The 17,709-nt window shown below is 34.3% G+C and overlaps 1 protein-coding gene across 4 annotated transcripts in view; it reads right to left on the reverse strand.

Annotated features, from left to right (window-relative positions):
• The window catches only part of KANSL1 (KAT8 regulatory NSL complex subunit 1), a 184,125-nt gene that overhangs the window by 37,240 nt on the left and 129,176 nt on the right, over positions 1–17,709 (reverse strand). For 3 of the 4 annotated variants that reach the window (XM_051994909.1, XM_051994911.1, XM_051994908.1), the window contains 2 exons: positions 15,051–15,192; positions 6,834–6,938 (listed from right to left, as the gene is read on the reverse strand). In XM_051994909.1, the coding sequence (XP_051850869.1) occupies positions 6,834–6,938; positions 15,051–15,192 (247 nt within the window). The remainder of the gene's footprint in view (positions 1–6,833; positions 6,939–15,050; positions 15,193–17,709) is intronic. The other variant, XM_051994910.1, reaches the window with a different exon arrangement.

Genomic DNA, 17,709 nt, shown 5'->3' on the forward strand with positions numbered 1-17,709 from the left:
GATGAGAAAACTAAGTCAAAGAGCCAAGATCAATAATTAATCCATAAGTGTCTGGAATGAAAAACTTAGCTATTACTGACACCAGATTCAGCACTTTAATCAGTGCACCACCTAGCTGTCTCCAAAGAATATGTATCTGGAAATTTAAATGACTCATTATCACTCTCTATTGAAACTAATTTGTTAGTTGAATTTTTTTTTTTTTAAACAGGCCCAATTAGTGCTAATACTGAACATCAAATAAACAACATCTAACATACTGCCACCCACAATTAAAGCTCCCAGTCTTGACCTGCTGGTAACTTAGTGGATTGTCAGGAGGAAACAAAACCCTCCCTAGAAAGCATTTAATGTTACCTCACTTGTTTCTTTAGAAATTCCACTATCAACTCACAATCTTAAGACCTCAAAACTTTAAGGAAATGAAAAACATGTCCTCGCCTCAAAAAGGGAATCCTCATTATGTCCATGAATGTACATGGAATCAATGTTCTTTCATTAATCAACAAAATGTAAACCTAGGTACTAACACATCAGACTTAAAAGAAATAATAATAGCAGTGACTTGAATTTGGGGCAAACTTTTGAGAAATTCCTGGTTTTCATTTTATTCCTCTTTTGATTATCTCTGCAATGATCTGAAGGAGGCACAGAAAATATATAGAAACTTATTTTAAAATATTATGATTTTAATTTATATTTTAATTATAATTTAATACTTATATATAATGGAACTCTATGAATGAAACATTGATTTGAGTCTAAGGCTATGCAATATTCTCTAAGAAAGATAAAAGCAGGTTTATTTTCTGCAACCACGTCCCCAGCAAAACCATGTTTTAAAAAACCTTTTTACTGCATTATTCATATACCCATACAACAAAGTATTTATAACTATTTCTACATTAGACTTATTACTATAGCATCCCCATGGAATCAAATCAGATTTTAAGAGAGGATACTGGAAGCAACTCCCTTACTCACTTCAAGGAATCACCAAAGCAAAAACCAAGAGTATGCTCAATCATCAAAATGAGAAATTCACAAAATTTAGGAGCATAAGCAGAAAGATTTACTAACTACTTCAAAATATGGATGACTAACACGCATGCTAAGAGTCAGGCTATTTTCAATATCTCATAATGAATAAGATAAAAGCTATTAGAATAATGCAATAGGTTAAAATAAAAGTCACTTAAAATTGCCTAAAACAAAGCAAGAAAAAAAGTGGTCACTTCACTGACAAGTAACAGGCAAATATGAAAGAGATATAGCTCTCCTGAACACAAGTTTCAACATCTATTCTTCTCCTAAAGCATCTAGCTCTCTTTGGCTTCAAAGCTCAACGAGCACAAGAAAATTAAGAGACGAAGACAGGGATGAGGGGGATGAGGGGAGAATAATCAAATCCCTAAGTCCTGTTCTCTCCCCCTTCCCCTGGCCAATTTTATATTCTTAAATTTGGAACTTCTTTTTAATACTCCTAATTGTTCTTTCAGTTTGGTTTGGGGAGAAAAGCAACATGTTATATTTGACTGCATAGTCTTTAAAGAGGGCTAATTTTCTTTTTTTAGAGACCACCTAAGCAAATCATTAAGTAATAAATATCAATACTTAAAGTTCTAAGATAGAGTTTCAAGACATATTGGAGAATGAAGATTTCTCAAATGAGATTACTACTACCTATTGCTGATGATTCCTGTGGGCAAAAACATTACCTCCCAAAATCTAAAAAGCACTGCTTAACATCACAGTTTGGATCAGGAAAATTAAAATTTGATTTTAATGATTCATTTATTTTATTATTCTATCATATAGACCTTTTTAAACCTTTCGTCCAAGAAATTTTACATGAACCAAGGTATATAAATATATATCTATTTAAAAATCTAAATAAAAATATTGATAGTAATTCATAATTTAATGATTTCATTATTCCCACATTCATTTATAAGACCTTATATGGGGTAGCACCTTGCATTTTAAGAAGCTTTGATATAGGGCATAGGTAGTGATTTATTTTTACCAATTAAACTAAAGACAAAGATTTGAGAAGAAAAGGTAAATTTGAGGATCAAATAGCTGGTTAAGAAAATGAAATATGAGAGTAGTACTAAGATTTCTGGAAGGTGGCAGAAAAATTAAAACTAACTGCCTCCTAGCTAGTATTCCCCCATAAAAGTTGTAGTGAAAAAGATATAAGGGAAAGTGAAAAGTTTAAAATAATTGTAACAAATTGTAAATCTATTGTGACTGGAAAGATGGTGATGCCCTTAAATGAAGGGCAGAGAGTGCCCACTTGCATGGACAACAGTTGGGCAGAGAAAAATAATTGTTTCTGTCTTGGTGAATTTGCGATAACAACAATTCATCCCAGTGAGAATTACTTAATAGATACATGATAGTACAGGACTGGAGTTAAGGAAAGAGATTAGGATGATACACATATTAGTGCAATCTGTTAGGGGGGGAAGAAGAGGAAGAGAACAATACTCATTAATAATGTACAATAGGAGGATATATAAATAAGAATAAATTGCATGCATACAGAAACATAGTAACCAGGGGGAAAGAAATAATGAAACGAAAAGGAATTTCAAATATCAAGTAATCTATTATAACTTTTTTTTTTTTGCTCCAAAGAGAGCAATGAATAATTACTTGATGTGTCTTAGAAATAAATTCACCCTTTAAAATGTAGAGACAGTAATAAGAGAACTTTTAACCAGCTTCTACTTCTTACCAACAAGGATGAAATGTTTGCGAATGCATATATAATAGGTACCCAGGGAAGATGTAACCACTCTACTTTTTAATCATGACAGAGGGGAGAGGAAAACCAGATCAAGTTTTATATGAATCCTAGATTTGGAAAGAAAGAGATTCCAAAAAGTTCAGAGCAAAGCAGAATCCTATTAACTAAAATTCTATGTGGAAGGTCAGCCTGAGAATGATAAGAAGAAATGTTCAAGAATTAAATTCTCAAGGCACAGAATTAATTATAATGAGGAAAAGTTATAAAGGACCCAAGATAATATATGGGGAACTCATTAACCAAAGTATTTTTCTTAAAAGGTAAATACAGAAGACAAAAGTGAGAACAGATAATAATGTGAATATAAAAAATAAGATACAATTTTATAAGAAGAATACTACTGAGAACATTAACTATTAAGTCTAGTTAGTGAAAGACAACAAAAATATGGATATTTCTTCCCTTGTTTTGTTTTTTAAACCTATGCTAAAGTAAAACTTGAAAGGGAAGGACCATTAATGAGAGTGGATGAAATAACTTACAACAGAGAGAAGGCAGAGATATTCAGCACTTTGTTTCTGTTTTCTCTACCAACCGGAATAATCAATGAACTGGAAAAAACAGAAAAAATGGCTACTTGGTAACTGAATTTAAGAAAATTAAGGAGATGGCAAGAACAACTAGGAGTCTTTCATGAGTCCAAGTCATCAGATCAGATCAGATCCATAGTATTTAAAGAACAGGTAGTTGCTATTACTCAAAAGCTGTTACTATCTTTATAGACAGTAGAGAATAGGAGGGGTATGAGTATTAATTAACATGATCTCGAAGGAGAAAATGGAGCCTGCAAAATATAAAGCTGTGAACTTAAATTGCTGGAGAAATTATAGGTCATTAAAGAATAGTTAGTGAACATGTAGAAAAAGGAAGCAGTGCTCACCATTAACCAAGATAACTTTGGCAACCACGAGTCTTGCTTTCTTAATTTCTTGGAAAAGGCACAAAATAACTAGAGAGTTAGCTCTGGATTGAGACGATCTGGATTCAAATCCCATTTCTAAGCTGACTACTTGTAATGGTCTTGGGCAAATCATTAAATGTTTATGGAGTGTTGTGGTTTCGGACTTTATGATGAGGTCCCTTCTACCTCTTGCTCTATGATATTATGAACACATCTTTTGGCAAGATTATAAGGCTAGCAAATCAGGGAAATAATATAAAAATGATTATATAACATTAGCAAATGTTATTCAAAATATTTCAGGCTATTCTTGTAGACAAAATGAAATTAATGTGAGCTATATTACACGATTTAATGATCAATCTAGTTAGTTATTCATAAGGAAAATCATTAATGGTTATACACCAAGGATCTATGTTTAGCCCTATGATATTATTTATCAATGACTAGGACAAAGACAAAGTCTTTTTTTGACTTGACTTTAAATAATTTTTAAGATGACACAAAACTAGGACAATACACATAAAAGTTGAAATATAAAATGATTTTGATAAATTAAAACATTAGGCAAAATATCATAAGACAAAATATAATATGAATAAACACCCAGTTTTATATTTGGGTTCAAAAATCTATTTCACAAATATAAAATATGGAGATATTACTAACTAAATAGTGGTTCATCTTCAAATTACTAATGCAACTAAACCACTCTGTTTATTTTGGCTGTCATATCACTATCTTAAAGATAATATGAGGTATGAGGCAGCTAGGTGGCACAGTGAATAGAGTACCAGCCCTGAAGTCAGGAGGACCCGAGTTCAAATCCGACCTCAGACACTTAATACACTTCCTAGCTATGTGATCTTGGGCAAATCACTTAATCCCAATTGCCTCCGCCAAAAAAAAAAAAAAAAAAAAAAAAGATATTAGAAGGTAACAACTAGAGATCCAAACTTAAGAGTCCAGATGACCTGGAGTCAAGTCCTGTCCTCAGACACATAATTATCTGTCACTTAAATGGCAAGTCATTTAACTTCTCAGAGCTCTAGGCAGCTCCTTAAGACTAACAATGACATCACATTCCACTTTTTTTAAAAAGTAAGGCTACAAATGAGATGAACCAAATCAGTTCCAATGGAGCAGTAATGAATTGAACCAGCTACGCCCAAGCAAAAGAACAGCGGGAGATGACTAAAAACCATTACATTGAATTCCCAATCCCTATATTTTTGCCTGCCTGCATTTTGGATTTCCTTCACAGGCTAATTGTACAATATTTCAGAGTCCGATTCTTTTTGTACAGCAAAATAACGGTTTGGTCATGTATACTCATTGTGTATTTAATTTATACTTTAATATATTTAAAGTATACTGGTCATCCTGACATCTATGAGAGGGGGTGAGAGGAAGGAGGGGAAAAACTGGGACAAAAGGTTTGGCAATTGTCAATGCTGTAAAATTACCCATGCATATAACTTGTAAATAAAAAGCTATTAAAACAAATAAACAAACAAATACTTCTCACCCAAATAAAGTTAGAGTGAAACAATTGGGAAAATACCAATTGCTCATGGGTAGGCTGGACTAATATAATAAAAATGACAATTCTGACTAAAAAAAAAAAAGTAAGGCTACAGTACACTAAGTAGAATGTACAATATTAAGGACATAATGCTCCTACTGTACCACTGTTGTTGATCAGACATTAAGTATCATGTAGAGTTCTAAGAGTAACATTTTAGAAAGCCCATTGAAAATATGCAATGGAAAGCACGCAGTGAGTACAAAGAAATCAATACATATTACCAATAAGAAGAAAATAAGTGAAGGATGTGATTAAGGAATTGTTGTAAACAAAAAAGCAAAATGGACAGAGAAGCGAATGGCCAAAGCAACATCCCTATTCTCCAGGTCATCTAAGGCTTACAATCTGTAAGTGTCATTCTCAGTGAAATGGTCAGAAAATGTAAGGAAGACAGTGGGTGCATGATCCAACCTATCCCACTCCTTCCAGTAAACATTTGGGAAGACATGGACAAGTCATAAAGAATCAACTGGCAAACTTTATCACTGGAGAGAACTCCAGAATTGCTATCATAGATCCATTATTGAAAAGCTGGAGAAATTCCAAAAATTGGGCAAACCATGATGCTAAAGAGCCTCAGGATTAGCCCAACTAACCGTTGAAAAACTGTGGATATTGAACACAGATAATATATATTGGGAGTGGAAGTGGCAACACTGAAGGAAATGGACAACGGGAATAGTTTCTCAATATCTGAAGAACAATTATATAGAAGAGAGTTTAGATTTTGCTCTTCAATAGAGATAAGAACAAAGAACATGGAGCAATGCATGCAACAAGTAAATTCAGGTTTAATATAAGGAAAATATGAGAAAGAGATAGAGATGGAGAGGGAAGGAGAGAGGGAGGGAGAGAGGAAAGAAGAGAGGGATGGAAGAAATGAATTGCTTCAGAAAATAGTATAGTAAGTCCCTTCCCTTAAGCAAAAGTCAAAAAACTCAATAACTAGTCCTTGGATGTGCTACAATAATGATTCTGGTTCATTTATGAGTGGTATTAGATGGACTCTTCAAGCTCTCTTTTAACTCTAGATTCTGAGTTCTAAGAACTACATATATTCTAGGATATGAGGAAACAAACTTCAAATGTTTCCCTGTTCAAGTGAGGTACTAATAATTTCTTGCTCTAGTCATGTTCCCGTCGTATTATTCCAAAATCCAGAAATTTTCTATGTAATGACCATACCCTATGATACTTTAAATTGCCCAGGTTGTGGGACTTGTACCTTGACAAGACAAGGCAGTAAAAAGGATCATATTTTCAATACAGTTACTGAAAATAGAAAAGCAGCCCTGGAAACCAGGACAGTAATGGTATGACTTTGGGCAAGTCACTTAATCTCTCTATTTGCCACTATTCCTCATCTGTAAAATGACAACTCACTCTTCTATCTTTACTACAAAAACCCCAATACACAAAAAACTTATAGGATGACATCAAATCAGACATGAATGAAGAATTTAACAACCACCACCACTCAGTACTTCATTAATTTTTCCCCCTCTCCCCACTCCTTTCTGTGTACTTACCAGTCTGTCAGTCCCATGTTCAGCCTTCACCTCAGTATTAAAGGGAAGGGATGAGTCTACTGGTGTGTGTTCTGCAGGAGATGCCTCACCAAGAACTATCAACCCCTGCAGGAGAAAAGATGAGAAAGAGACAAAGAAGGAACAGAACAGGGAAGAAAGAAGAGGGAGGAAGGGAAGGGAAAAGAGGAAGGAGGGAGAGAGAGGAGGAGAGAAAGAGGGGGGGGGGGGAGAGAGAGAGAGAGAGAGAGAGAGAGAGAGAGAGAGAGAATGAATGAGAATTAGTCAGTACTATATAGTTAGATTTTTACCTGTATTTAATCTCAAAGGGAATGATGATTCTTTATGCTTCACTCTAGAAAGTCATCATACCCACAGCAATTTTTCTTGCTCACACAAACCATTTAACAGCAAGTCTACTAGCAATCATGTTCAACTGTTAAGGTCCTACATCTAGATCCAAGCTTTCAGTTTCTACATGGAAACGCAGCCCTCTTGTCCTCTTTATTATCACAACACAGCTACACTCTTTCATATGAAAAATCCTGTAATTTAATATTGGATTATTATATTACATTCCTTTTAAAAAAAATGGATAAATCCTGTGGATCTTTTGGTTAATGGGCGGTATGGATAATTATCAAAGAGGCTCCAGTCACATTTTTTAGTACCCTAAGTACAGATGGTCATCTAAGCCAACTGTTATTTGAGCAACAAAAGCATTTGGGTGAAAAGAGCTAGGATGGTCTCTGCAACATGTATACAAACCAACAATACCACAATAAAAAAGATGCTTTAAGTTTTCCAAACTAATGTTTACCCCAAGCACAAAGAAGGACAAAAGCAAAGCACCCAATCCAGATTGATAGCTTATATTTTCCAGTAGACAGAGTTCATGAAAAAAATTGAAAAGGAAAAAAAAATCATCACAAAGCTCCTCTACATAAGCCAAACAAGTCGATTTTGGCAGAAAAAGTAGAGGTGAATTTAGTAGACACAAAACTTCATAACAATTTAAACACAAAGAGTTTTACCAGGGCCTCATGAAAACAAGATCGGATAGTCTTGTTAGGATTCTAATATTCATAGTTTTGTTTAATTTATCTCAATTGCAACTGAGATGTACATCACAGACTAAATTGCTCTACCTCCTTTCACACTCCAAAGGCCTTCAAACTATGTCCCCAACGACCACAATTTATTTTCAAACTCTTGAATTGATTCAGTATTATTTAAGGTTTTGGACTCCCTTCTAAGGTCAAACATAAAATTGGAAAGCAGAGAACATCAAGAAACAGTGGAGAAACTTACTTCCTAGATGGGTCCAACTTAATGAAATGCAAGAGCAGGGACAGTTCAGAGCAGAGGAGATGGCTGGAAGAATCAAAGAGAGATTACAAATCATGGCATAGTGGAAAAAAAAAAAAAACACTGGACTGGGAGTCAAGAAATCTGGGTTCTAGTTTTGTCTATGCCACTAACTAGTTGTAAGACCTCAGACCACTCAAGTCTCTAAGTTTTATTTCCTCATCTGTTAAATGAGGAAGGTCAGATGATCTCTAAAATCCCTTATAATCTTATAAAATACTTTAGATTGGAGATGGGATGAAAGGATGAAGGGGGGAAAAAAGAAAATATAAGATTATTTAGAAAAACAAAAAAGTCAAAACTTTATTCCTGAGAGGTAGTGTAGTTATCCCACTTTGGGATACTACTATGTACAGTGCCCATTCAGAAAACTAAGTTTAGAATATAAGTAAAAGACCAAGAATAAGACCAGGAACTCTTACTCCATAATCCAAACTGACTCAACTAGTTGTGGGGCCTGATTCTCAAAAATGATCTTAAAGATAGGCCTGATAGACCAAAAGCAAAACAAACAAACTAACCAAAACAAAACAAAACAAAAATAAACAAAAAAAAACCCATAACCCACAACCAAGCCAAACCAAAATAACAGCAACAAAAATTTCCATATACCTATAAAGCCATGTACAAGTAAAAGTGATTATCTTCCAGAGTAACAGGAATTATCCAAGAATTTATGAGGTAATCTTCCTATATCACTGATATCATCTTTCTCTTATTCAAGAACATCGAACAGTTCCCCATTGCCTATCAGTTTAAGTCCAAATTTTTCACTTCACCATTTGAACCTCCCTCCCACAAATAATTTGGCTCAGTTTCATTTAAGCAATTTTACTAACAACTACTTCCCTCAGAGTACTCTCAAGGTCAAGGAAATCTCAAGCTAATCTTGCTTCAGACCTCTATCCATACTTAATACCTATACTCAAAATCATTTTATATCAAATTACCCAAACTTTTTTTAAAGCCTTTCTTAAAGTTCTAGCTCTTTTATAAAGTGCCTCCAGATAACTTAGCACATATTAACTACTTCCTGTGGTCCATGAATATTGTGGCACTTGGCTCAATGATGCCTTATGTATTCTACCTTTATTTGCTGTATGTGGTTAAATCTTAATAAGACTAGATATTTTTAGCTATGTCATATACAACCATTCTTATAGTCTCTACTATTTATATCTTTAGTTGACATTTAAATCATCAAATGTCTATAACTTGTCTTCCAAAGCCCTGTTAGCATAAAGAGTCATCTTGAACTCTTATGAGTTCAAGAACATACTGAACTCCTTAGTATCTTGAAATAAGATTCTCAAACAACATTGTTTAATACAATGTTTTCTTTCTACCTGGATGATTGTTCCCTTCTCAGTCTCTCTGTTTGAATCTTCAACTAGTCATATAACTGTGTGTCTCTCCCAGGGTTATCCTGGGCCTTGTTCTTTTCTATATAAATATATATATCATTTCACTTGATGAACTCATCAGTTTCCATGGATTCAACTACCTACATAGTGTATCTACCTAGTCTAATCTCATATCTTTAAATGTATTTACACCACGTCAAGCTGAATATCTAGTAGATATCTTGAACTCAACATGCCTCAAACTGAACTCTCTGTCTCTTCTCCTTATAGGTATTCCCTCCCATCAAGGGCAACATCCCTATCCTCCAGGTCACCTAAGGCTTACAATCTGTAAGTGTCATTCTCAAATTCTCACTCTCTTGAATTCACTATTTTCTGTTAATTCTACCTTCACAATATCTTTTCTTGATATACCCCAACTTGTGCCCTCTGGCACTACCACAATCCTAATGCAAGACTTCACCATTCACACTGGGACAACTCCAACAGCCTTCTAATAGGTCTCGTGCTTCATGCTTTTCCCCATTCTTAGGTACCTAAATAATCTTCCCAAAGAACAAGTACTTATTCAACAAATTCCAGTGATTCCCAATTACTCCCAGGATGGAATCCTTTGGTTTTTAATGCTCTTTACAACTTATCTTCTTCTTATCTTTCCAGTGTTCTTACTCTTTAACTTTTAAGATAGTCCATTCCCCTATTCCAAGCTTCTATTATCTGTCCCTTATATCTGAAATTCTCTCATTTTCTAGCCTCAAAAGCCTTTCCCAATAACCGATAATGATAGTATTTCCTTTGTTCTTGCCAATTTATCCTATAAATAATTTGTTTATACACAGTTGTTTGCATGTTGTGCTCCCCACCCCACAGCCCCACTAGAATGTAAGTTCTTTGACAGCAGGGTCTGGTTTTTTGCCATTCTTTGTATTCCCACAAATCAGCAGAATGCCTGGTACAAAGGAAGCACTTAATAAATGTTTGTTCACTGACATAACAACCCTATAAGTTCTCTCAAGTAATGTGTTTAATAAATGTTTGTTCACTTGACTTGATAATGCTAATTATTCCATTGTTAAACCACTTGCAAACTATGGAGCATCTTGCAGCTAAGAGCTGTAATATCAACCAGAAGCCAAAATACTTTTTAAATGGAACTGTCAAATCTGTTTCTCAAAGGATTCTCAAGTGAAAGGAAATGAAGAGGGAAAGGAAGCAGGTAAGAGACACTTTCTTTTGATGGATTGGAATCAACTCAAGTAAAATGTTACCAAAAACCTGGCCCCTCCCATCTGAAGGAAATGATAAAATATAAAAATTGAACTAGACACTACAAATCATCTAGTCCCACATCTGAGGAAACTAAGTCCAAGCTAGTTAGTGGCAGAACGAGGTCCAGAACTCAGGTCTCTGGACTTCTCTACTCCAGTCCTCTTCCCACTACCACAATGATTTTAGGAGATGCCTCTAAATGCATAAATTTCAAAGAGATGCCAACACTTGTTCACAATGACTGTCAGCCAACTTTTTGCTCTAAATTAAGTTAGCCTATGCAGTCTAAAACCTAACATAAAAATGACAATTACCAAATGAGAAAAAATAAATCCAATTAATTCCTGTTTCACAATTTCCTCTGTGCACATTTTTATGGCAGAAGAATTTAATGACCTGTGGATGTGAAGATTACAAGAGAGGAAGACCACTAAATAGACCTCTAATGCAGAGCTGTAACTACAACTTCCCACCAATCCCCTCTAGAAGAAGCCTAGGACTAACAGTTGCATATTTCAAAACTGTCAAGTGTGATAGTGCTAAAAGAACAAAATAAAAGGACAGGTAGAAACATATGAATAGTAAAGGAATTAGATTTCCTCTTCCATGTACCACCACCCCCCCATTTTTATAGAGCCACAAGCCCTAAGAGGGATTCAGAAATATACTTTACTTCTGTAAAATCTCAAAAGACTAAATTCAAAGGACATGGTAACTAACCAAGTCCATAAAAAAAAATTGAAGAAAAAGGGCATGAGAGCCCTAAACTTTATTAAAAAGAAAATAAAAACAAAATTACTTCTAATTTTTTAGTCCAAGAGAACATATCAGTGACATTGTCTCTAATATATGCCAGAAGCTAGTGTGAGAAAGGCCTTTTTACACACTAAAGAATAACTCCCAGGTGGAATGGTTCAAAGGTATATAGTAGCAGGATGAATTTCTTTCTTGGGAAAAACTACATCCTTTTATTTCCCCTCCCCATCAAAGCTACAGGCTTTAAAAATAAACAAACAAACAAACAACCAAAAAAAAAACACTATTTCAAGAAGCGTAAAAGGGATGAGAGAAAAATAAATTTTAGAGTTTCATTTGAAGATTTATATATGTATATAAATATATAAAAGATTGGATTAGAAAATATCTCAATCTACAAAACCTCAACTTATTAACTTTTAAAGTAATGAAATTCATAGTCAGAGATACAGAACTGACCATTACTTTTGGCTTTCTTTCTCAAAGGAAAAGAAGTATTACACAATTCCACACTCTTCAAAACTCTACTCTGGTAAACACTGAGATCAACATTCATGAACTGCATCAGTTAGGAAACAGTTCTCAAGGAGCAGGACTACCACAAATTAGTTTTAATGATGGAAGTCACATGCTTTATTATAGTTTCTATAGTGTAGAAGCAAGTGTTGTGTCCTTTTGTTAAGGTTAACCTGATTACTCCTTGGACCTCGCCAATACTTTTCAATATTTGGTCATTTATATTAATTAATTCCAGGGTTTAGATGACTAAATGAAAATATGGGGGATCTAAAGGAACATACATTTTCTAGTAACATCAGCTTATCAAGTAAATAGAGAGAAGTACTCCTAATTAATGAAAAGAGAGCAGACAATAAAGTGAGCCAGGTTCTCAAGATGACTTTCATCTTCAGTGCCACTTCTCTTCCTCCCCATTCCCTCCAGTTTAACATTTCAAGCATGGTTTATAGAAATGATATGGGGTAGGAAGGAAGAAGGAAGAGATTAAAAAACTGAATTTACTTCCTCTAAAACATACACCAATGGTAACTACTAAAATTTAGTTTTTATATTTTTCATGCAGTAGATATGTTCCTCAAAGACAAAATTAGAATTAGTGGAGGAAAAGGGGTATCTGAAAGACTTTGAGAAACTAAATTTATTTAAATGAAAGGCAGTAAAAACAATGGAATACATACATGAATGTATATATACATATATACCCATTTTATTTTAAAGTGCTACTCCAGGTTTAGCCTAAATTATTTCCTACTAATTACTTTTAAATGTATTTTTAATGGTGGAAAAAAACCAAACAGCACTAGAATCAACAATTATGATTGGACTCAGCTAGTGAAAAGTCCAAAAAATAAGCCCCCACACAAAGACGTCAAACTCCTGCTTAATATATTGACAAATAATGAAATAGGAAAATCTGGCCACTAGATATCAATCTGGGAAAAAAATTCTTATGTATGAAATTTAGTAATGTCACTCTAAAATTTTAAGTAACATCTGAACCAAAAGCACAACAAATGATGACATGGCACCTTTCTGAAAAACTCTTCCCATTTGGAGAAAAGATGATAGAATTATAAAAATAAAATTTAAGTTGAACATTTGTTAACATATTTTTAGTGGGCAGTAACATTCCCAGTTAAATTACTGCCTTCTTGCTGGCACTTTGCTGCAGAAGAGCTTAGCATACACAAAACCAGAATTATCAATACTGCCAAAAGCAATTCCAGAATAACCAGTTCCTAGATGTCCTTCTAGAGATTCTCAAGATGAATGAACCTACAATAAAAAATTTCTCAGATCATTTTCTCACAATAAGAAGTAAAGATGAAAATAGAGGTACAAGGAAATGATTCACATAATCAATTAGTAACAGTTCAAAGTAAAACTGAATTGTTTTCCAATCTTTGGAGTATTTTGAGACTAACAAGTTGCCTGACCAAACAAAAAAGGAAAAAGAGAACACTGATCACCATTATAATAATTTCCTAACACGAAGAGAATCTTTACTTCATAAATTTTGAAATTACCATTTGATGACTAATTTTTATTAACACTCAAAAATACAACACTCAGACTGTGATGTGAGTCACAGGGGAGAAGAAATACTATGGTCCATATTTCATCTTCTTGTGTATTCAGGATAAGCATAAATGTATGATGAATCTAACAGGTAATAATTAATATTTAAACGACTTCGGGATAAAACTTTTGTTAACTCCAAGTTTTGCTTTGGAAGTGAAAGCTCACATGATCATAACAAGAAGGCACAATATTTTAGCTATAGAAGTCATAGTATTAGGCTGCTTGTATTTTACCCTAGCTAGGGGAAGAATCAAATATAGATTGCTTCCAATTAAATTTAGCGAATGATTTCACATCACTTTTCATCATTCATTTCATGGCAATTTTCTCTAGGCTTTTCAGTGGAAGGACGGAGAATACAATCAGATAGGAGTGCTACTATCTTTTACATAAAACACTAGGATCAAATTTAACAAAGATTGCTGATTAAAATTAATATTAATAACTAAATAAGATAGTAAAGAAGTAAGAGACTTCAAAACCACAGCAACCATAAACATGCTAAGCATGGAAATCAAAGACAGTACTGATCTGTTTGTCTCTCATACACACTCACTCACTCACTCACTCACTCCCCCATCCCATGCTTTCTTCTCAAATTCAATATTCAATATCTGAATACAAAAGTCTACAAACATGTTTTCAAGAATGGAAAACTATAAGTAATCTCACTGTGGTAATATAGTATAATTCACAATCATACCAATTCTAAGAGAAAAGGCTGTGGATGCCTCTCACACAAACTTTTTTGTAACTGTATATAATAATATAAAGTAACATCATTCTGACTATAAGCAAATATTACATTTTCAAAAATTTTTAAAGCCTATTTCTTTTATAAGGTAAATTCATAAAAATCTATACCCTAATTACTAGGTAACTTAAATTATTTTTGCCAGCCTGATTTTATAGGCACATTCAGATTCAATATAGAACCCAGAATAATGAATATGATATTAAAGGAAGCAAGCATTTCCAGCAATAAAATAGGGTTATATAAAGGTGGAATAATAAAGATCCAAATATTTTATGCACAAGATTTCCTTTCCATGTGATGAGACAAAGTAACGATACATAATATTTGATTTATTTGAGGGTAATGATTGGCTTAAATTATGCAGCCCCTTTGCATAATTGTGTTCCCTGTCAGCCTAGATGAACAAAATGTTCCAAACACATGTCCAAATTAATGTCTAACCCAACAGTGTTTGTGCAATATACTGAGCAAGACACTAAACAAATTAAGCCACTGTATCAGAACATTATGTTAACCAGTCTTCTTGACATAGTTAAGAGCCACTTAAAAGTCAAAAAGAAATGGACTTAAAAGGGAGGAAAAACACCAGACACATTAATTCCCTACCTTATTAGCTCGAATCTGTTTGTAAATATCTGTTTGTTGCCGAATTCGATATTCCAAATCAGAGACATGCGCCTGAAGCCAATTCCAGCGGCTGACAATAGCTGCCCGGTCTGCTGCCCATCTCCATTCTGACCGGTGTCGCCTAAAAAGTAGAAAACAAGTTCAGCAAAAGCAGCAGACATCTGAATTGAACCAATTAGATTCTGAGTCAAGAAAAGCCTAAGACTTTAAAATTTAAAAAAATAATAAAAAAATAAAGAGGCAAGCTGAATCCTTTAACAAATGTTTTGCAAGTGCTCAGGAGCCAGTTCTGGCCATTTCTGCTGGACTTGTACTGGTCTCCTAAATGCATTTCATTTCCAAAAGAAATGCTCTGTTTTCCCTCTCATCTCATATTTTGTCTGAAATTCATTCAGGGCTGAATGGACATATTTCTATTCTTCCTGGCCACAATACACACACTATTGTGTGTGAGAGAGACAAGAGCCATTCCAATAGCATTCATCTATTTTATATTTATGTTTTCATTGACCATTAAAATACTTTTTGTTCTGTCATTTAGAATCTCTGCACATGGTAAACAAAAATGCCAAGCAGGAGACTGAATAAACATAGTAGAATTTAAAATGAACGAATATTGAATTATTCAGGCATTTTTCAATCTCTCTCTCTCTCTCTCTCTCTCTCTCTCTCTCTCTCTCTCTCTCTCTCTCACACACACACACACACACACACACACACACACACACACAACCCAGTTACATGGTAAATAAAAAGGGAAGACATAAAAAGGGAAGAACAACCCCTTTATTGCCTTACTTTTGGACAGCTGGTCAATTTCCAAGAGTTAGATTATTTCTTATTAGAAAACTAAAAGTCTAAATTGGTTCTGAGATCAAAACTTAATTACCCCATACTGAGTCTAACATGCTCTCCTTTCATCCTTTGTCAACTTTGCCATTTATTTCAAAAACATTTATCATAAAGTAATGTGGATTCAAATCTACATGGCTTTACACCTACATTTTAATTTCCACAATTACTGTAGTACATAAATACTTATCTCATGACCTGCATACCACAACAATTTAAATTCTAATCAGCCTTTCCAATTTTGTCATGCACACACACACACAACTTCTCCTAAGTGGGCCTTATTAAAGACTTTCTAATCCAATCCTCTGGTTTTACAAATGTGAAAATTAAGGCGCAGTAGAAAGGAGTTTCTTGCCATTTTTGTGGCAACAGAACCAGGAAGCAAGAACAGGTCCTCTAACTCCAAATCTAATTCTCTTTCCAGTGTACCCCAACTTCCTTAAATATTATTTTCATTATCTCATCCCTACATATATTTAAGATTCAATTTTACCTCTACTTACAAAACCATATTTAAAGTTCAGCTTTAAAATCTTATACTATTTTGTCCTCATCCCTAAATCTCAATATAAATAAAACCCCTTTAAGATAAACTCTTCCCTTTTTCTCCTTTCCCTCCAATATATATATTTTTTCCTCTCCAACTCAACTCCTGTCTTAGGAGACTTCAATGGACATATTGGTTCTCCCTCAAATATCCTGAACATTCTTCAACCTACTCACCCCTCCCATGAGCATATTCCTCCACTGCACATCAGTCACACAACAAAGATGTTCATACTCTTCATCTTGCCAGCATCCACAAAAGGTACTATTTTTCCAAGTAGAAGAATTCTGAAATTCATTTCTCTGACCATAAACTACTGGCCTACAGCCGCTATTTTAGTTATATTATCCTACTTTTTTCATCCACACCGTTACTCTATCCCTTGGGATTGCTCATTTTTCTTCCAGACTACTTTCCTTGAAACAACCACTTTTGCTCTTCTCCCCAAGTTGTCCTTAGTGAAGCAATCCAACTCTATACCTTATTGCTGCTAGGCTTTCCTACTATACCCTCCTTATTAACTCATTGTCCCATTCTCCATAGCAGCTCTTCCAAATCTTTTCATCTCTCCTCAAATCTCTCATGGCTTCCCCTTCGCCCACTCTCTCAGCAGAAAGCCTTATCTTCAATTTCACAGGGAAAAAAATGAGGCCATTCATGTACTATATTCTCCCTTTTTCATCTTCTACACTTAGTTCCCTGTTGCAATTATCTCCTCCTTCATGAACTGAGTTTCACATGACCTTACCAAGATCAACCTTTCTAACTTGTTCAAGAGAACAGATTTGCTTCCTCTTGCCACTTCCATTCCTTCACTAGTTTTCAAATATCCATATAACTATTACCTTACATCTCTTCTGCCTTTTGAAATTAAAATGTCTTCATTTTCTTTCCTCTCACTCTCTTCCTAATCCCTTATAATTTGGCCTATGATCTTATTATTCCATCAAAATTACTAATGATCACTTGATTGGCAAATTCAATTACCTTTTTTTTTCAATTCTTATTCTCTTTGATCTCTCTGTAGTCTTTGAGAGAGCTGACCACTTTCTCCTCCTTGATACTTTTTTCCCTAGATTTTCCCCTTATTTTTCTCTTATCTCACCTTTCCTTCTTTCTCCTTTCCTGAAACTTCCAGATTATACTCCCCCTAAGAGTAAGTATCTTCCAGAGTTCTGTCCTATACCCTCTTCTCTTCTCTCTCTATACTATTTTACTGGGTGATCTCATCAGCTC

This window comes from Antechinus flavipes, chromosome 4 (genome assembly GCF_016432865.1).
Source record: "Antechinus flavipes isolate AdamAnt ecotype Samford, QLD, Australia chromosome 4, AdamAnt_v2, whole genome shotgun sequence".
Lineage (NCBI taxonomy): Eukaryota > Metazoa > Chordata > Mammalia > Dasyuromorphia > Dasyuridae > Antechinus > Antechinus flavipes.